Here is a 22794-nt window from a genome sequence, read left to right on the forward strand (position 1 = left end):
GGCAAATATTTTATTACATTTCAAAAGTGTCTTCAAATACATTAGTAATATATGTATATAAATAGAATTTTAATAATAAATATGTGGGGCGGGCGGGGGTGGGGTGGGGCGGGCGGGGATGGGGCGGGTGTAACATAAAATCCACACCCGCTCCACCACCCATTGCAGGTACAATTTTAATCCCCATCCCCGCCCCATCCCCACCAAACCTAGACCCATCCCCTCCCCAATTGGGCGGGGATGGGGCGGGTCTCCTACTTGACCCGCCCCACTGCCATCCCTAGTCCTCATAAGTGAGGAGATCACAAAGATAGGAAAGTAGCCTAGAAGACAGGAAACAGAAATCCTAAAATATCTCAACATATACGGAGCATGTTTTTATTTTTTTAATGTGCATAATATGGAATGAAGCAACAACTAAAGTGAGAGTGTCACGTGATGCTTAGACTTATTTAGGAAATCTAGTTAATATATATATTAGTATAGATTATCTATGTGAAAAATTATAAAAAGGTGATATTCTGCGAATATTCATTGAGACAAATCTAATAATATGACATATACAAGATAATATTTATATTTATATATTATAGGAAATTAAAACATGTTCAAAGTAATTATTTAAACCGTGTACATGATGATCAAATTGTATTGAATATGGGTTAAAGGGAGTAAAAGTTACATGTAACAGATTTTGTATTAGCTAATTTCAATTATCCATCTAACTATATCAATTTACTTTCAAGTATGCAGTATCTTGTTTTTTTTTTCTTTTTGATGCAAAGTGGGGACATAGTAATCTCTATAATCTTATATCATGCAATGTATTACATAGATATATTTCCATCCTAGTAGGCCTATGGTTAGTTCTTGGAGTAATTAATTCCGATCCCATCATTTCCCGGTTCCCCTCATCTGAAGGACTAAACTGATCTAAGTTTGAGTCTAATATAAAGTCCTTCCCTTACCATAATAAATACATAAAGAAAGAATTTCCCACAAAAAGTGGCTTTTCACTCAAATATTTGATGTTATTATAGAGTGACACCATGCCGTAAATAATACTCCCACGACATTGCATGATACACTTAGTGACCCACTCAAAAGTATTGGAACAAGGAGGGCCATTGAGATGAAAGAAGCAAAGGGGAGTGTAAAGTGCTAGCTGTCAACTTAGTTTGTTCAACTTGAGTGACCAAAAAATTAAACAAGGTGAAGATGGATGGTGGTGATTCTGGTGATGGTGATCAAGTGATTGTGTTCATGGCCGAGGGTCATTGTACTCAAGGCAGCCAATCCTCAGCCTCAGGGAATTCCACCACCAACGTAGTTGATCGGCAAGCTCTAAAACAGCCACCACAATCGACGAATACTCTTAGAAAGAGAGCCACCCTACGTCGTCTTAGCATGTCCAAACCTAAATCTCGAATCATCGAGTTTAACCTCCCTCCCAAAAATAATGTCACTGATCAGTTTGACACGGATCAAACTATTTGGGAAGAAACAAATAACAACATTATTGAAGACCTTTATAGTAGTACGGATTACTCCTCCTCTTCGTCGTCCGAAGAGGAGGAGCAACTAGAAAGTGGGAGTAACAAATACCACAAAAAAACAAAGAAAAAGAACAAAAAGATCAATTGGAGAAGAATAGGAGAGTGGTCATTATTTCTTGTTATCTTAACTTGCTTGATCCTCTCCCTAACCATGACCTCCCTCCGATACCGCCCCACGTGGGGACTAATGCCGTGGCAGTGGTGCTTGATGGTGATGGTGATGTTTAGCGGCCGCCTTTGCTCGGGGTGGCTGGTGAGTTTGTTGGTGTTTATAATAGAGAGGAACTTCATGTTAAAGGAGAAGGTGTTGTACTTTGTGTATGGATTAAGGAAAAGCATACGAAATTGTATCTGGCTTGCACTTGTGCTATTAGCTTGGACTTGTATGTTCAATGCTCAAATGCACCATAAAAATGTGATGGTGAAAAAGGTGTCACAATTGTTGATAGCTGTTCTTGTTGGAGCAACAATATGGTTGATCAAAATTGTGTTGGTCAAGACACTTGCTTCCTCTTTTCATGTGAGGACTTACTTCGATCGTATGAAGGAAAGCGTCTTTCATAACTACATACTTGATGCACTCTCAGGTTCTTTTTTGTTGCTCTTGCTTATTTATTAAATTTTACAAATTTTTACTTGTTTGTTAATAACCAACTTTAAAATTATTAAAAAATAACCCATCATAAAATAGTTTTTTTTTTTTTAAAATGGAGTTGGATCAAGTAGTGAGATTTCTCTTATTCTCTAGCAAAATCTAGGATTCTATTCCTACCCTAAACTTTTGTTTAGAATTTAAGGGGTGGAGGGGGTTGAAAGGTGTATGACTTGTATTGAGCCTCCAAGTGAGGGCCCTACGAGTGTAGTCCAAAAGATTTTTTCTTACCTATTTTTGAAAAATAACTCTTTTATTCTTAACAAAATAATTTTCGTGCTTTTCTTAAGTAAATAAAACAATCTAAATTAATAGATTTATGTAGAATATATATAATATTTAAGTTTTAAATAAATAGAGTTTTAACTAGGAAGATCATAACTTGGAAGATTTAAATCCACATATAGAATTCAAGATAGATGAGTGATTTTATTCTTTTTTTAAAGGTAAGATTAAGTCCTATAATTAGCAAGGAAAGGGCGAAATTGAGGATCCCTCCTTGTAAGGGGTGAGACTCAATCTCTTGACTTCTGGTATCGGAGCTGATGCCAATACCACTAGCCTATCACCTGCTGTTTAGATAGATGAGTAATATACCGTGTTTTACAATATAGTACTAAATAAACTTGAAGTATCAGAAAATTGATTAATTATAAGGGTGTTCAACAATTGGTTATTCGTTAATTTATTTGATCGAATTGACCAACTTATTGTTTGTTTATGATAATTATCTGAAAACTAGTTGTTTATATGCATCTGGTAAAATCGATAGTTGCTACTTGCTATTCACTATTTAACATTTTCAAAGTAAAAGCCAAAAGTAATATAAATCGGCAATTACTTTTGGCAAAAAGATTTCCTAGCCACCCGAAAAGCGATAATTTAACAAACACCTTTTTGGTTGTTTTGGCCGAACGAAAATAACCAAAACTACCCAACAATTATTTTATCGAACTCTATTAGCTTTTGTATAAACTTCAGGAGATTTATTAAATCGAGTTTGAAAAGTACTTTCCGAGAAAATCTATTTACAATGTCCTAAAGATTTATATAATAAAACCGATCAATGTAGCGCTTCAATGAGAATATTAGAGCTAATTGCATTATTTTTATTTTCTTTTAGGGGAAAAATTAAACTGGAACTAATTGCATTATTTTGCAATGGGTTTTGATCAAGTAACTATAAAATAATTTGATATGGTAAATGTTTTGTTTATTTTAGACTACCGAGAAAATTACAATTTAATTGATTTAAGCTCTTGTATTGCACAAGTTTTAAATTTATATGATTAAAGATGGTGCTTCCTCCCTTATTATTCATAGTACAACTCTTATTATTTCAAGATCAAACTTTATAACTTTGACAACTAATTATCACTATATATAGAAAAGAAAATTATAATGTAGGAATTGTTAAATCCATTAGAATGTTTAGTTTTTAGATATTATATTTTGATGCTTTTTAGTTTTTACAAATATATAATTCAAGGTAGATATATATGATTTATAGTGTGCTTGAATTAGGAAATGAAGCTTCTAGTAAAATTCACAAATGAAAAAAATAGGAAGTGTGAAGTACTTTTTTTTATTCATATAAATAACGAAGACAATATATAAAAAAAAAATTCGAATATGTGATCGATTGTTTACATCTACTCACTATTAACCATTAGTATAGAACATTTTCGGTAAAAGTGTGAAGTACTTGATTGGAGTTGACTCTTTTTTATTTTTCCTATATTGCTTTCTTTAGGGAACTTTTTGTTTTGGCGGTGAAGTGGAAATATCACACAATATCTTCCTAAACAATCATTACTCATGACTCATGTAGTACTAAAATATAGTAAAGCTCTATTTTTTTAGTCTAAAGCCTATGTCATAATCACCATATCCTAGTACCCTCAGCCCCCTCACTCCGACATTCGTGCTCATCGACGAGATGAAGGTGTCGGCAACTAAGATATTTCTTCAAAGTTGTCCCTAATTAGACATAAAATATGTAAATAATTCTATCTATTAAATGCCACCTCTGTTTTTTTAGCACCACCTTCGTAACTCTGTTCTGTTACTTGTACGGTTGTACCCAAGGTAGGGGTGGCTTTACGATTTACGCCTTGAATCCTGGAGTTAATTGAGCCCATTTGAAAAATCAAATAATTGTAAAGTTTAATTCTAGAATTTGGGTAAACTTCAATTTTACTTTTTTTTTTTTTTGAATCTAACTTCAATAAGAAAATTACTAATTGACGCATTGAAAATTCTATCTATTATTATTTTCTGGCTCTAACAAAACATTGTTTCTCATGAAGGATTTGGCAAGTTGAATTTGTCAATACACAATTTCAAGCATCAATATAATATAATTAGAGATGTTATCTTCAGTAATCTTGTGCTATTAAAATTTACATTTAGTAACCATACTATTTTATTAGCAATCCTGATATTAATGAGAGGTTTGAATAAGTTTTCATGTAATTCTCCTTTTTTTTTTAGAATTTTCAACACTAACCATGATTCGTCATTACTTGTAACAAGTCAAATTATCTTGTTCGTTTTATTTAGTTGATGTTTATTAGCATTTCCATTGTCCTTTTTTATAAAAAAAAAAGAAAGAAAGAAAGCCATCTCACTCTCTTGAGGTGTAAACTGATGGAGAATCTCTCCCTCTATCTTCCCAAATTTGTATGTACATACGTTCATAAGGATAGAGCCACACTCACGATTAATATGAAGGACTAAATTATAAACACAAAGACTAATACCAATGAATATGTACCAACTAGAGATGTACATATGTTGATTTGGCTTGTTATCCATATAAATATGTTCATTTGATTTGTTATCCATGTATATGGGCGCACCATGCTTGTACCACCATCTAAGCTTTGCTCTATCTTCCTCTTTGTTTCCATTAATGACACATGCAAATAATTTATTATCAAACTATCAAAGACATCCTTCCCAATTTTTCTGATTCATCTACCATCAAATAGATTACCCCAAATTCTTTCCTCTTCCTTGAATTTCAACTGGTGTTGTTCGGTTAGTCGTTAGCAATCCATCTATCACCCACAGCTGGTGGTGCTAGTTAGTTGTTGGTCATATGAGTCGGTCGGTCTTTCTCTTTCTTTGGTGTGGGTGTGTTTCCCACCTTCTATCTCTCCTCTAGTATGGAAAGTAGTCGCCTTTCTATCTCCTCTTGACCACTATGTTGATTGGTAATTACTTATCCACTGCTACCGCCACACCATCTATGTTGCTTTCGGCAACTCGTCGCCAAACTCGTAGCCACCGCCGCCATTTGTACTCCTTCTGTGGGTGTGGGGTGTTGTTAAGCTACTACTTTGCTTTACTTTTTTTTTTGACATCAGATTAACTTGCATTAATAGAACTGAATTACAACCTAGGACATACTAACCAAACATAATGAAATCATCTTGAACAGGATTAGTTACTAAAATAGGGGGGAAGGGGCATAACATTTCTTCCGACAAGGATAGCAGACGTCCTCAGTAAAGCAGGATGGACTTCGCTTGAGTCCAATGTGCACCCTGCAAAACAAAGGGTTAGAAAAAGAGGTACTTCGATGCTTTACCATATTATGTTGGCTTTTGATACTGGAGTGCACACGAGAGGCGATTTTCATCTTGCTGGTAGATTGATTGTTGACCCGTGAAGTAGACTTTGCAGGCGAACAAAAGGAGGTGCTTGGAGGTACTAACAAAGAGACGCAAGACAATTTTTCGGAATCCATATTTGTAGCCGCTACATCGGTGAAAATTGGAGTTTGTTTACACTGCTCGTACCCTTCCAAAGGGGAGTGTCTCATCTCCATGGGTGTATGGTATGCTATAGTCGTGTTGCGATCCATCCTTGGTGATGGATTGATAGTTCGGATGCTAATGATTTTGTTTTGGGAAGAGCAATGGTAATGCAAGGTTCTCCCCGCTGACATCACCCTATACATTGAGGGGGTGATATGCAGATAGGTGTCATGCGCTTTCCGATTTGAAAATCGGAATTCGTACCCTGTAGATTTTGTTTTTTTCCCAGAAGAAAACTCTAGGATTGAAGTAGAAACTTTAATATCGTGGTCCATTCCAACGACATTCATGGTCACTTTCTCTAAGAAGGTTTGATTCTTTTCCACGTTGATAGTGGTGGTACCCTGGTAGGATTTCCTTTCTCCTACCTTTCTCCTTTTCTCCTCCTTCCCAAGGAATGAATATGTACTCAATACTTCATCCTCACCGACTATTTGATCATTAATATCAACAAAAGTTGAAGACAATCCTAACATGGACGATACTTCATTAAATTTTTGTTGAAATTCTCCATTTTTCGGGTGGAGTTTAAGAGCTTGGATAAGATCTAGTAATGCTATGCCGGGTTGGCTAAGTTCCAAAGCTGCCACAGCTCGCCTAAAAAAAGCTTTGGCAATGGTAGCGTCATACATTAAAACAAGAGAACATAACTCACCCACTTTCTGAAAATCCTTTTGCTTGGTAAAACACGCAGCTAAATTCATATTGATAGATAAAGCTAGACTTAAAAACACAGACTTTTCCTCCTCATTATTAACATCCGCAAAAAACAAGAACTTGATGGCTTGAATATAGTGTGCAACGGTTGACCTAATATCATTGTTTCTGTAAAAGGTATTACCCTCAGCTTTCAAACTTCGAACATACTCGAAGATACCAAACGAATTAATAAGAAAATCAAGCTTCTGAACCCAATTAGTTGAAGAACAGTCAAGTTCGTCAAAGTGATAAAGGCACAATTCCCCCTTTAACTCATCCATATTGTTCATGAAGTCGAAGAAAACTAGAACGCTAAAAAATAAAAACAGTAAAACCACTAGTAGATAACAGAGGCACCAACAACAGCCTAACTAGTTTGAGAACCTACGCCTAGTAGAAATTAAGCAACGAAATAGTAAAGCTTAAGTGGTAACCTCACAGTAGGTGTTGGCTCCGTAGCAGAATAACTCGGTTAGTAACATCAGGTGGTGGTGGTGATTCGCCGGCACCCAGAAAAGAGAAACCAAGGTGTGTCGATGTTGTGGCGGTCGATTTCAAGCGGTGGCGTTCCTCGCGAGTCCGGAAAACACACTTTTACGGGAGCGATCCACTGGTTACTGTGGGGGAAAGGAGGTTGGGCTCGCCGACGACCTTTATAGAGCCGGAGATGCTCATGCCGTCGACGAGCCAGTAGAGGGAGGGGGGATAAAGCGGCGGAGGCGATAAGAATTTATCGCTAGGGTTTTGCTAGGTTTCGCTTTTCGTTGGGAGGTCGCTTAGGTAAATGATTATGCTTTTTACTACTTTGCTTTACGGCGTTGAATTTGTGCTTCATTTCAGCAATATCGGTTGGGGTTAGATTAAATTGGGTGTAGATTAGTAATTGACTATATTACTAACCACAATTCATAATAAAATCTAGAAAAATAACTATCCAATGGAAAATTTATCCAAAAACCTGATTAATGTCACGCCTACTTATAAAATGGAAGTATAAGGTCACTTTGTGAATAAACTTTTAAAAATGATTACCAAATGTAATTTTCTATAGCACAAGGTTGCCTATGAGGTTATCTCATATGCATATGCATAAGTAGATAATACAAAAGTAGAGATTATTAGAGTATATATTGAGACAAAGTTGTATATAAAATGTCCATAACAATGTTATTTTTTTTGTATGATATAAGATGGTTATAGTGGCGTATGTGAATAAAGTCAAAAGTCAATATCTATACAAATACATTAAAACGTGTGCGTAACAATGTATACATGTTACGTGGGACCTCTGTTACTCTATTAGATATGTCCAAAGTGTACCTAAGTCATGTCAATTAACAAAAGTAAAATTACCTTGCAACAAAATTTGAACCCGTGACCTCTTGTTATTATACATGACACAATTACCATCTGAACCAACTTTTAATCATGCTTTAAGTGTACTCATTATTATATTTGTACCTTTTAAATGTTGAGTTTTCCTTAATATATTTTAGTGGGAATGGAAAAAAATATCAAGTTCGGAAACACAATACCAACATGGGGCGACGCCCGGGCCCAAATACTAGTTAATATAACTAAGATAGGGAGGAATTATGTGGTGCCAAATTTCAACTTACGAAAATTTGTCAGAAACTACCTTTTATAACCACTTTTTTTTTAGAGAAACCACCTTTTAAAAAAAATTGATTAATTAGCCACTTTTTTAATTCTTTTTTTTTGTTGAAAGCCACCACTTGCCGGGATCCGGTGGTTGACTTCGATTTTCCGGCGTTGACCATCAGATTTTGGCCATTTCTTCCACCTTCACGCTTCTCCCTTCTTTGGCTAGCATCTTCCTCCCTCGAATTTTTCTTTTAGGACCAGTTTAGGATCAATTTTTATATTTTCAAATGATCAGTTTAGAATTGAAGAGTTTGAACAAAATGATTTATTGTTACAATGGGGTTCAAGGAAGAGATTAAGGTGCTCAAGATATAAAGAAAGAGAGAGATGAAGGAAGATAATGGGTTTGGGGGGAAAATCGGGGGGGGGGGGGGGGAAGAAGGGTGTTATGACAACACGTGCCATGCACGTGATGGTCAACGCCATAAATCATCAATCAATTCCCATTTTTCGGGAATAGGTGGCTTCCAACAAAAAAAGAACAAAAAAGGTGGCTAATTAACCAATTTTTTAAAGTAAGATGCTCTGAGTAAGATGCATTGACCAACAGTGTTACTGATGTAGAGTATGTGTAAGGGCCTGAACATGAGAGAGCTTAGGACTATGCATATGTTGGCTCAAGCATTGCACAACAAAGGCTAAGTCAGGCCTTGTGTGGGTTAAGAAGTTGAGCATGTCAACATAACACCTGTATAACTCATGATCATCATAAAGGGGCCTAGGATCATCAGTAGACAACTTGAGATTGAGAGGAGAGGGAGTGATGGCAGGCTTAGAAATATCCAAAACACAATCATGAAGGAGCTCTTTTGTAAACTTTCCTTCGTGTCAAGATATACCCTTCAGAGGACTTAGTAATATCTATTCCAAGGAAGAAATGTAAAGTACCTAAGTCCTTGATGTTGAATGTGGTATGTAAATGACTCCTTGGAGCATTCATTGTAGCTTCATTTGAACCTGTTAGGATGATATCATCCACATACACTGTTGTAATAATTGTGATATCACCATTCTCTTGCTATAAAAACAAATAATATTATTTGATTGCACAAAACCCTGTGACTGAAGTTCATCATGTAGCTTAGAAAACCATTGCTTGTTGGCTTGCTTTAACCCATATAATGATTTTTTTGGAAATTTCCTGAGGTATTCCCGAGGTTTTACGTAATTCTCAAATTTTCTCCCAAGTTTTGGAAATTCTTCAGATACCCTTGAACTTTGACTTTATGATCAAAATACCTTTACTAAAGACGAAGCCCTAATGTCGTTAAGTTTTTATTTCTCTCCTCTCCATCTTCATCTCTTTTCCCACCATCCTTTATTGATAACACCCAAAACCTCCAATTTTTCTCTCTCTCTCTCTCTCTCTCCACCTACATGCCTTTCTCTCTCCTCACCGTCTTAATTTTGTGAATTTCCTCCATTTTCGATGATGGTGAAATTGATTCTATCTCCTTGTAAATTTCTTCCAAAATTAGTGATGTTTTTGTTGAAGCTGCCATGGGTTTTTTTGGGTTTTAAAAATAGGTTTTACATACCATTTTTCATGGAATTGGTTATAAAAGCTTGGCCAATGTTTTATTTTCATCTTCGATGTTGGGGAGTTAGGTTTTTTTGGGGTCCTGCTTGAATTGTGTTATGAGAACAACAAGGAATGAAGTTGAAGGGATTGTGAGGTTTAGGCGAGATAGAATTGGGGTTTGAGAGGGGTTGAAAAAGGATTGGTAAGACTTTACAATTACCAAAACTAATTATGACATAAGCAAGGAGAAAGATGAAGTAGATGAAGAGGGGAGGAGAGAGAGAAGGCGTGTAGGTGGAAGGAGAGAGAGAGAGAGAGAGAGAGAGAGAGAGAGAGAGAGAGAGAGAGAAAAGAAGGTTTAGGATGTCATCACTGGAGGATAGTGGGAGAAGAGATGGAGAGTAGAGAGAGAAAAACCTAAAGACTTTCGAATTCTGTCTTTAGTAAGGGCATTTTGAGCATAAAGTCAAAGTTCAAGGGTATCTGAAGAATTTTTCAAATTGTGAAGGGCAGTTTGAGAATTACGTCAAATCTCTAGGGTACGAGAGGAAATTTCCAATGATTTTTTAAGTCGACAAACGTGCCCTGGAGGAGCTTGAATGCCTTCAGGAACTTGAACACCTTCAGGATCCTTCAAGAAAAATCTCTTCATGTAAATGACCATGAAGAAAGGCATTGTTAACATCTAGTTGAAAGAGATTCCACAGTTTATTAGCAACTAGTGAGATTAGGCATCTAACAATTGCCATTTTCATCTTAAGTGAGAAGGTTTCTTGATAAGCAAGACCATATTTTTGTGTAAATCCTTTGGCTACCAACCTAGCCTTGTACCTCTTAATACTGCCATCAGCATGTTTCTTCACCTTATATACCCATTTACATCCTATGGGATTTTTACCCTTAAGTAAAATAGCATACTCCCAAGTAGCATTGCTTTTATCCATTTGTAATCAATTACAACCTTAGAGTATGAAGTAGGCTCAACTATATCAATGTGAGCTACTATGAAGGCTTTATCAAAAGGGAAAAGATACGAATCATAGGGAATAATATTATACCAAGTAGAGGTGGCTGTAGAACAAACAAAGTCACTAAGATGGGAAGGTTATTTGATTGTTCTAGTGGATTTTCTTGTAGGAAGAGAAGAGGGAGGTGGTGAGACTGAAGGTGTGGAGGTGTGAGAAGAATCAGAGGATGTAAGTGATAAAATAATGGAAGAATTAGGTGGAGAAATAGACTGAGGTGAATATAATGGAGAAGGAGTATGATAGATAGGAAAAGGAGTAGAATAAACATTAATATATGTGGTGTGAGGGAGGAAGAAATCTGTAGTGTAGGTTATTTGTGGAGAGGAAGAGTAATGAAAAGGGAAGTGAGATTTATGATGAAAGTGTATGTCCTTAGAAATGAGAACTTTATAAGTTGCTAGGTTCAGGACTTTATAGGCTTTATGGTTAGAAGGATACCCTAATGGAACACAAAAATGAGCCTTGTTATCAAACTTACTTATCTTGATAGTGGATGATGTGATATAACACAAACATCCAAATACTTTTAAATGAGAGAGGCTAGGCTTAGTGTGAAAAGGTTTTTCATAAGGGCTGAGGAACTAATAACTCCTACTTGCTAGGCACTTTAGATTAAATGAACAATGCTCTAGCAGTTTCATGCAAATGCTTGTGTTTTCTTTCAACAACACCATTCTTCTGTGGTGTGTTGCTACAACTCTTTTGTTGTATAATGCCATTTTCAAGAAACTTCTTCATACTTCCTTCAATTAGACAAGGAGCATTATCTGATCTAATTCTTTAAATATGGCAGTTGAACTGAGTCTTAACATACTTCAGAAATTATTCCATAATAAACACAAAATCAATTTTGCTTTTCAACAAATGAATCCAGGTCATCATAGTAAAATCATCAACATTATTGAGAAATTGATTATTAACAAATGAATCACAAACTAAGTAGGTTCCCAGACATCTATATGAAGTAATTCAAAAAAGCTTTATTACTCTTAATTGCACTAACAACAAATCGTAATCTGGTTTCTTTGGCTAATAAACAAATATTATAAAAACATTTAGCCAAACAACCTTTATATCAATACATTGATATTCTTTACTTTACCAAAAGACATATGTCCAAGTATAAGGTGCCACAACTTGGCCTATTCCATAGCTGAGCATGTTCGAACATTTAAGCAGCAACAATAGTAGTTTGTAGGAGAGCATTATCCAGAATATAAAGGCCCTTATCAAGTTTACCAAGCAAAGTTTGTTTGTCCTTGGAAGGATCCTTAAGCAAACACTCATTATTAACAAAATATATAGAAAAACTAGCATCTTGGCATAACTTGGAGACTGAAATCAAGTTAAACTGGAAACCTAAGACATGTAGCACATTATTAAGAGTGACTTCATTCCCTAGCTTGATAGTACCTTTATGTTTAACTTGTAGCTTGGTGCCATCAGGCTGGTATAGTAATAATAGGATATGTATTAGTTAATGGAACATAAGAATCAAACAATGTGAATTCTGAGAACCTATGATCAATGGCTCCACTATCTAATATCCAAGCACTTTGGTAGTTAGATAGAAGACAAAAATTATGTTCCAATTCTGAACTTACAGCCAAGCTAAGAGAATCGGAGGTTTGACCATGGTCTGAATTCTATAACCTATCCAGATACTCCATTAATTGTCTGTGCTGCTCTGCAGTGAAGCTGCCATGAACAGCTCCAACATTAGAATCTCTTGTGTTGTTCTAAGTGGCTATAAAAGCAATTTGTTTCGAATTATTTTTAGGATAACCATTCAGTTTCCAACACTTGTCAACCCTTATGATTTTTCATCTTATAGTGTTTACAGTATAAGTTATTCCTGCCAAAACTCTTCTGTGTTCCAATGCAACATTTCCAATGCTACTAGGCTGCTTGTAAGTTCTGATCTCAGAATATGTATTTACTGAGAATGTTGCATTGTCACTATTGAATTGAGTCTTTAGACTACTCAATTCTTTGTGTGTTTCTTCTTGTAACAACAAACCATATGCTTTAGAGATTGTAAGAAGAGGATGCATCATGAGAATGCTACTCTTAGTATGAATGTACTTATCATTTACTTTCATCAAGAATTGAATCAATCTCTTAGTTTGTTGAGATTTCAACAATTGTTCAGTGAGTTTGCAATCACATCCAGTGCATACACGAGATGGTAAGGGATCCAATCTATCAAATTGATCCCATAGTAACTTGATTTTAGTAATGAAAGTTGAAATTCCTTCTTCGTTACCTTGTTAGATATCCTAATTGTTGTTGCATAGAAAATAGTAGAGGTCCACATGATTGACTGAACTATTATCAAGATCAAGCCAAATCTCTTTTGTTGTATTGACGTACAAAACACTTTGACTAATTAAAGATTCTAGAGAATTCAGGATTCAAGATATTACCAGATCATTACATCTGTTCCAAAGCTTGAAATCTTATGAAGTTGTTGCAGGTCCAGCAATTGATCCATCAATAAAGCTTAATTTGTTTCTAGCTGATAAATAAATTGTCATTGCTCGTTTCCAATCATTAAATTCCATAGTTCTATGAAATACTGAATTCACCAATTTTGATGAATTAACATCAGATTTATTCGAAAAATATACTGAATTAGGATCTTGTGTGTTTTGTGTCTTTTTAGTTGGCATTGTAACTGAATTTCAAAGAAAGAAATTGATGAATATCAAGATTATGAGAAAAGATTGATTTGAAAAACTAAATGATTTCAGAATCTTCAGAGAAATTCTGTAGCAAAATTTGCAGAAACTTTAGAGAATTTTCAAATGAGAAGAAAAAAAATCGCAGAATTTTCAAGAAGATTTTGAACTTTTGATCATCAACAATTGATCTGATAAAACAACATGATCAAATGATCCGCTCTGATACCATTCCAGAGTTCATCATTTTGTATGAACTAAGATGTTGAAGAATAGAGAGAGAATGAGAAAGAAAGAACCCGTGTTTATTATTTCTGGATGAAATGATGAATCTTAGACAGATTGATATGTATACGAGAGAGAGAGAGAGAGAGAGAGAGAGAAGAAGATACAATGTGTAACTAACCTCAATCTTTCTAACAAAAATTAACTAAGAAGCTTCTGGTGAAAGGTAACTAACTAACTTTATAATGAACTAGCTAACTAAGAACTGGTTGTTGACTTTCTGCCTTGACCATATCGCCATACACCAATAGATACAAACTAATACATAGTGGAACCCAAATCAGTAATAAAAATATTTTTTTGATGGTCTATCCTTACTCGGTAGATCAACAACTAAATAGATACTAACATTATCCGTGTGCACACTAAGCCAAATATAATCCTATACGTTTCTCCTCCAATTCATGTAGCATTATGAATCTAATATTAATTGACTCATGTATCATGACTTTCTTGGTTAGTCTATTAAAAAAAAGATTTATTGCTTATTAGTTCTCATCATTGTATAGGTTGTTAGTGACTCAGTGGATTTTGTTACTCTTTATGTAAATAATATGCCATGATTTAATGGATGTTTTTTTGATAAACTAGATTGAAATACCATGTATATCCCCTTCACCATCTAAACTTTAACCTCTCCGTAATGTCATTGTCATCTTTCTTTGCAATAATTCTCCCCATAAGTAGTAAGAGATTTACAATGACACGCACCGTGAAGGATACTTCTTCTCTGCTTTTTTAGTTGCATTCATATGCCTCAAAAATATCACGTACACTAACACGTTTATTCAAATATTAATATATTTAATTTGTATAAATAAAAATTATAAATAGTTGATATTTGGAATTCTCATATTGAAATGAATCTAATAAAATCCCACTTGACTATATTATTAGTTTACCCGCTTTCTCTTTTTGGGTTGTCGCATATTAGTTTACCTTTTTTTTTTTTTTGAAATGGACCCACTAATTTTATATTAGTATCTTCTAAATGAAGGGTTATTTTTCTATTTGTCACTATTCGTCTCTCCTTGGCCGATAATAAATTAATACTTTCTCTTTCTCTTTAGGACCCTCATACTAAATCTCCTAAAACTTTGTGCCTAAAATAGGTGTTCGGATCCTCTATAGTATTAAAATAACTCTATAAGATAGAGTTTGAGCAATATCAACCATTGAATAAAAATTCAATAGCTCATATAATATCTTTTCAAAGTTCTCCCTATTTTTTCTTATCAAAATCCACCTCCTACTTTTTCGTTCCCCACCAATATGAGCCCTTGATTTTTAACATGTATGGTTTAAATACAACTCTACCTTGTAGAGTTTTATTAAAACTCTAGAGGATCCATACTCCTGAAGAAGTGGGTACACTAATAAGAGACGAAAGGAGTATATATAATGGTGAGAGAATATAGTCAAAGTTGGTTGATAATAATGCACAAAAGTGAAATAGTGCAACTAATAAAAGAATAAATAGGAAGTATATTGACACCCATATTATTACGTATCTTATTTCTGGTAGTAGAAATATACATCATGGCAGGAAGGTGGGTTTTAGGTGGGTTAGATACGAGTTGGGTGTATTTTTGTTCGGGTCGAATATGGGTTGAGTTATACGGCGGTTACATGTCATATCAAAATCAGAACACGGGACAAGAGTGTTGCCAATGGTTAAACCTTTAGGGGTTTATGAGGAGAGAGAAGGAAAAAAAATATCAAAGAAAGAAAAAATAGAAAAAAGGGGGAGAGAGAACAATAAACGGTTCATCTACATTCTACATGAACAGTTCACCAGGAGAGAGAAAAAATTGGATTGAGGTTTGGAAAAATTAAAGCGCCACATGTCGCAAACTCGCAATATTACTAAATATGATTCAACATTCAATGGCTTAAAATGCATGCTTCATATCGACAGCGTGGCTACAATTATAGAAAATTATTGATGATTTTTTCACTATACATATATCGAAAAATGGTCATATTTCAGTTTACAAATTAATTTTTAATATTTTTTTATCAATGGCTCTATTTTTTCTCCCTCTATCAATAAATCCCAATGTTAAGGTATGTTCACACAGTACTTTTTTTTATATTTAGGCTTCACAATTAAAAAATTATTAAATTAGGTAAATTAGCCAATAATATATTTTTAATTAACAAAAAATGATAAATACGGTGAAATTGGGATGAATTTAAGGAGAGAGAAAATATGTTGGGGTATGGTAATTGGTAAATAGTATGAAAGATAGTTTAATAACCTTAAAAAATTGGTATGACCATTGAGAGTAAGAAAATAGAGGTACTTGAGTATGTTAGGTATAAGTGATGTGAAGGAGAGTGAAAATCATAAAATACTTGATGATTTCCTAAAAGAGTTCAACTATTAAGTATGACGCCTTTTATCAACTTTATCTTTTCCTATTTTAATCTAACATCTAAAATGAGTATTTTTATATTATAGTACTACTATTTCATCTTTAGTATGATATAACAATTATATTAGTAAATATATACGATCTACAAACACAAGTGAGTTCATATGAGAATGCATAATTACATGAGAAATGAGAATGATATTAATGTGATATAAATCTTATGAATAAGTGATGTAGCTCTAATGAAAAAGTAATATAACTCAAAAAAATGAATATTCGAAAAGAAAAAAAAAATTTGGGCTCAATATATTTTGGGAGGGTATAACTCTAATGAACAAGTGTTGTAACTCTAATCCAATCATGTGGTTGAGATTTATTCTCATTTTTCAGGTAAGGAACATTCACATCTTGCCTCTCTCTCTGCATATATAATGTAATAAAGTCGATAAAAATTATATTAATAATAGTACATTGGTACTTCAAACGAATGAACCATATTCTATCATAACAATTCAAAATACAGTTGGTGTAAAAAATAAATATTTATTTCATATAGATATATAAGAATGTTAATTATTTATTAGTCATATTATTTAAATTCTTTTATTTAAATTCTTTTTTAAAAACATTATTAGATTCGAGTCAATCTGGTATGGTTGGGTTTAATGCTAACCCTAAACAAAAAATTTAAGGTTCATTGAATCATTGGGTTTGACTCGAATTTTTTTAACAAAACCCAAGAAAATTGGGTCGAATTGGGTAATTTTTAAGCAGGTCTATGACCGGTAGTTAAACCCTTATAGGTACTTGGCGTCAATTGTCAACTAATTAAAGGCAGGTTATCTATAGCGTTGTAGACTTGGAGTGGTCAACTGGTGGTGGTTGTTGAAGCAGCTTTTTGTCGTTGATAAAGTAGTACTTTTGAGTATCACTATTATTTCTAAAAAATATCTGGTATTCCTAAATGAGCAAGGTGTTCGATCCGAGCAAGAACATTATTGATTATCGTGAGGAAGAGCTTGTGTTTATTATTGGGCTTGTATTTGGGCCGGATCACCTTGAGATATCATAGTTATCTAAAGCCAGTATGTAGCTAGCCTTGATGCAATATAAAAAAAAAGTTCATAACCACGCAAAGAGTTCTTTTATTTAAGTGCTTAAATGCATAATCATAATCATAAGATGTATGTGGTTATTACTTATTAAATGTTAATTTATCGAAATATATTAAAGGCATTTTCTCAAAAAAAAAAAACAAAATATCAAAATATAATAATGCAACACATTATGATTGCACATTTTGCAGTTCCTATTAATTTAAATATTCTATGCTCGGGTAGCATGCATGATGATTTAAACGTTAGCAAAGTAAATTTAGAAATTAAACTACTTTAATTTGGACATACAATATACATATAGGTCTACCAGTGGATGGAAAACAATTGGAAGATGAACACAAAGCAATCAAAGGATCGAAATCCCTGCCTGCAAGATGGAAGGATGCTAAGACATCATTTAGATCAAACAAATATGGAACGAGGAAGTTGGACATGGAGAAGCTGAAGAAGCTTAGTATGAAAAGTCCGACGTCAATTTGGAGTTTGAAGAGATTGATGAATTACATAAGATCTTCTGGTTTGTCCACTATTTCAAAGAATGTTGATGCATTTGGAAAAGCTGAATATGAGATTTCCAGTGAGTGGGAAGCTAGAACTACAGCCAAACGCATCTTTCGGAATGTTGCAAAACGAGGTGCCACGTAAGTCAAAGTTACTTGCGCATATATGAGCTTTTTTTTTTACCCTTGTTTATGTGAATTATTTGATAAATCTATACAAATATTTTAAAAGACGTTCCCATCAAACGAACAGTAATACATGGCGATTTGTTAAACGTCACCTTAAAATTACTCAAAATCGTCCCAAATTCATTTTTATAGACTATTTTACCTTTCCTCTTTTCCACACCACCCACCACCACCTGCCTCCCCCTGCAACCACTTGCCATCACCTACCTCCTCACTGCCAACCGCTACCTCCTCCACCACCCACTTGGAAGGAGTCCAAATTTAGACATTCGGGCCATGGGGCGAACATCGAGGTCAGACGTTCGTCCATCGTCCTAAAAAAATTTCGACTCCAATCCTTCCAAGTGGCTGGTGGGTGGTTGTGGCAATAGGGTGGTGGTGGCACGAGGTGGATGGTGGTAGGGGTGGGGGTGGGAGTGGGGGTGGGGGAAAAGAAGAAAAAGGTTAGAAATGTCATTTTAACATTTTTTTGGGGAAATTTTAAATATTTTTGAGGGGATGAATAGAAGTTCAGTTATCAAGTTTATAATACAAATATTTATGATCTAATCTAAAAAAATAATTAACAATGTATAGCTACTGAGATTCAAACTCATGACCTTTGAAATAAAATGTGAGAGTTTAACCACCAATCCACTTTCAATATCAATGTTTAATGTTTCAAAGTAAAACCTGATAAAGTTTTATAATTATATGTAACTATAAAGACATAGACAAACCATTTGATCTCTAACACTTGTATTGAGGTGGTAACATTCTCATACCCCTATTCTATTGAAATTGTTATTTTTATCCCCCAATTCCTTTGAAGTTTTTTAAAAACAACTTATCATGTCATAACATCCATTTTCCAATTCCGCACTAGATATAATATTACGAAAAACTAATTAAGTCAATTATGTATGAAATTTATGAATAATAATATATTTGATAATTATAACTATCTCGGAACATCGCCCGGACCAAAATACTAATTTGAAATTAAAATGTGAAATTAATGGGCTAAAGTGATTGCAGTGGATTTGAGCTAGGATCAGCTTTCAACAACTAATTAAGTATTATGTACACTCTAGTGTAAACGCATAAGGCAAAATTTTGTACCACAAGGTGATCACTCTAGAATTTTTAGGAACTTCTAGGTATATAATCGTGGGCGGATTTAGTGTAGATTCAGTGGATTCAATTAAATTAACGAAAAATCCTGAAAAAAAGAAAGAAAAACTGGTGAAAATCGAAAAACAAAAATAAGATATAATATTCCATTCTCCATTTGTTAGGTTGCGAACATTTAGCTTAGTGGTCAACTGGGCTTTATCCAGACTTCCTTAGTATTGCTGGATGCGGGGTCAATTCCTGAAAACGAACAGTTAGAATATGTTACTCTCTTATTTTTCTATATAGAACATATTCAAAATGGTTAATGAATGTAAGAAAAGTAATGTTCGGATTATTTTGAGAAATTAGTCTTCTAAAACTTGAGAAACTTCCTGAATAGTATGCAAACTTGGGATTATTTTCATAAATTGGCTGAAAGGTGGGTTAGTGGTAATTACTACATGTCTACATCTGTCCCATTTTATAGTTCCTCTATTCCATTTTGGGTGTGTTAAAATGTTGTTCTCATTTTCTTTGTTTCCATTTTTAAACATCATTTTTTATTCTCTTTCTCTCAACTTTTTCACATGAGTTTTTGACATCTTCATTTAATGTTCTTTCAATCTCATTGGTTGGGTATAATAAACACATTTTTTTACTTTCTCTCTCCTCTTTTCACGTGACCACCATTTAATGTTCTAATTTTTTTTCATTATTTTATGACAATAATTCCAAAAAGCACAACAACTCCTAATACAAGTACATACTAATCATTCTATCCTTAATTTCCATGTCCAAATTGAATCAGGAACTATAAAATGGGACAGAAGGAGTACTAAATATTACATGCAATAATTTTAACAATTAACTAATGGATAAACAAATTATAATAATTCATAATTGATTTTACTACTTTTTGAATGTAATTTTGGTTGTAATTTAGACTAGTGTATTGAAACTCTTAACTAATCTATCTTGAATTTTTCGTGTGGGTCAATTCCTGAATCCGCCAATATATATAATAGCGAAGTAAGAAGTGAGCTTATAAGATCGTCACTTTAAGTAATTTCCAGAGTTGGATCTAAGATTACATCTTCATAGGAATCCTGATTAGTAACTTATTAAACTTGAACTAAGCCTAAATTGTCTTCTGGAAGGTACATTGAGGAGGAAGATTTGGCAAGGTTTTTGAAGAGAAATGAAATTCATGCTATATTCCCTCTCTTTGAAGGAGCATATGAGACCGGAAGGATCACTAAATCCTCCTTCAGAAATTGGGTGGTAAGCTATGATCCCTATTATCAACACTAATCTTAGCTCTTTTTTTTTTTTTGTAAGCGTAGAGCATAATTGAAAAATATTGTAGTCAATATTGTTACATATATATTTCTCTTAGTTAACTACGTTAATCTGATTGAAAGGTACGAGCTTATCTTGAAAGAAAAGCTCTGGCACACTCTCTGAACGACACCAAAACAGCAGTGCAACAGCTTCACAAATTGGCTTCAGCAATTGTCAGTGTGATAATATTTGTGGTGTTTCTTTTGGTGATGGGATTAGCATCACCAAGAGTTGTCGCGTTCGTTATCACACAGATAGTAGTTCTAGGTGTCATCTTTCACAACACTTTCAAGACGATCTTCGACTGCATCATTTTCGTCTTTGTGATGCACCCTTTCGACATAGGAGATCGATGCAAAATTGATGATGTTCAGATGATTGTAGAGGAGATGAATATACTAACTACAGTTTTCCTAAGGTATGACATGGAGAAGATCTACTATCCAAATTCAGCTCTTCTGACCAAGCCAATTAGTAATTTCTACAGAAGTCCTGAAATGTGGGATTCAATTCCTTTCACCATAGATGCCTCCACATCGATTGAAACAATAAACGCGCTTAAGAAGGCAATACAAAGGTAAAACCACTCTTCTAAACATCGTATGCACGCCGGTTATAATTATCAGGCGTTCATTTTTCTAATTCTACAGAACTAAACTGATTAAATTTGATTTTTGTCTGCTAAAACTTACTGTCTGGTGTTCAAAATTATGATGTTAGAATTATGTGTTTTTGCATGTACAGCTATATCGACAGCAAGCCAAATTATTGGAATTCAAAATATAGCTTCATAGTGAAAGACATAGAAGACTTGAGCAAGATGAAGATAAGCGTATCTGTGCAACACACCATCAACCACCAAAATATTGCTGAACGCAATACGCGTTTAACTGAGCTTATATTGGAGTTGAAGAAATTTTTTGAAACACTTAATATCAAATATCACCTTCTTCCACAAGAGGTCCATCTTTCCCAGATCAACAATTCTTCCATGCCAACATCATCTTAACATCCCATATCTAATAAAAATGCTACATATATTCATTTCTATCTTGAACAAGGCTGTGACATAATGATGTATAACTGCGATGTATCTTGGACAACTAAGTTACTCGTGCTAGATACGAGTATGAGTCGATGTATGCTGTTGAATATCTACGAATGGATCTCTATTATTGTTTGTTTAAAGTACTTCTTATGTTTAAACACAGTGAGCACTTGCAGATTTGACTAAGGTATTCTGGAACATATTTCAGAAACACCAAATGATGATGATGAATAGAATTAACGAATCTTCACAAATGGTGGAGTATAAGTGGGAAAGAAATACAAATAAAAATGATGAATGGGGGAGTTATAGAACATCAAAATGTCCCCAGTTACTTGCATTTTAAATCATACGATGAAATAGCACCCCCAACAACTCTGAGGAGAGAACAAAGAAGATCTATATGAACTATGAAGTTCAATTATTCACTAAAAAATAATTTTAATCTTGTCAACATGTAATTTTAATCTTAGGTTGATATTTTGAAATACTTCGTTATATCTAAAAATTAGTATATAGTACAAAAGTCAACATGTTGAAGTAATTATTTGGAAACGTATGATAATATTATGGAAATACAAAATAATCACATGCTTCTCTGTATAGTTTGTACTAATGTGGCATTTTCTTGTGTACCACTGTTTTCGGATCAATATCATATGGTGTGAAACTGAGGCTGAGGTTGCAGTCTATGCAATGTCGAGCCAAAACCGATATAAGCTTTCTTTGACATAACTCTCTAATTAAGGGGGACACCTATTTTCAAAAAGGACAAAGAAGAAGGGTATCTCAATGTGTTGTGCTTTACTGCTCCCACCACAAGTTTAGCAACTTAGCATGCAGTTCACCAGTTTACCATATTTATCCCCGCCGCATATAAGTATATGCCAAAGTTGTGTTAGATGTATGATCAATAAGAGAACCGGACATACCACTTCAAGGCACGGAAACTACGCTTTCCTATTAGTTTAATATCGCCCCTCTAGATTCAATGGGTTAAGACGAAATAACCAATGAGCTACGATGGAGAGAACAATTAACATAGATGATCTTCTATGTGAATCAATAAGAACTATGTGTTTGATGTTTGCGATGCACACTTGAGAGAAAGAGTACAAGATGTTCTCTCAAGAGAAGCAAGCTTGTTTTGTGAAAATAAAAAACTGATTTCTTGAATTTACCCCATTTGGAAAGAAATTAATCTTCTTATATT

General features: G+C 34.2%; 1 protein-coding gene across 1 annotated transcript; it reads left to right on the forward strand.

The window, feature by feature from the left end:
* The first annotated feature begins 912 nt into the window (after positions 1–912).
* Positions 913–21724, forward strand: LOC104893072 (mechanosensitive ion channel protein 10). Its single transcript, XM_010679139.4, has 5 exons — positions 913–2143; positions 17710–18049; positions 20350–20473; positions 20614–21110; positions 21278–21724. The coding sequence occupies exons 1-5, from the start codon at positions 1219–1221 to the stop codon at positions 21540–21542; spliced, it is 2151 nt and encodes a 716-aa protein (XP_010677441.2). The 5' UTR covers positions 913–1218; the 3' UTR covers positions 21543–21724.
* Positions 21725–22794: the final 1070 nt, after the last annotated feature.

The sequence above is a fragment of the Beta vulgaris genome, chromosome 5 (genome assembly GCF_026745355.1).
Source record: "Beta vulgaris subsp. vulgaris cultivar EL10 chromosome 5, EL10.2, whole genome shotgun sequence".
Classification (NCBI taxonomy): domain Eukaryota; kingdom Viridiplantae; phylum Streptophyta; class Magnoliopsida; order Caryophyllales; family Amaranthaceae; genus Beta; species Beta vulgaris.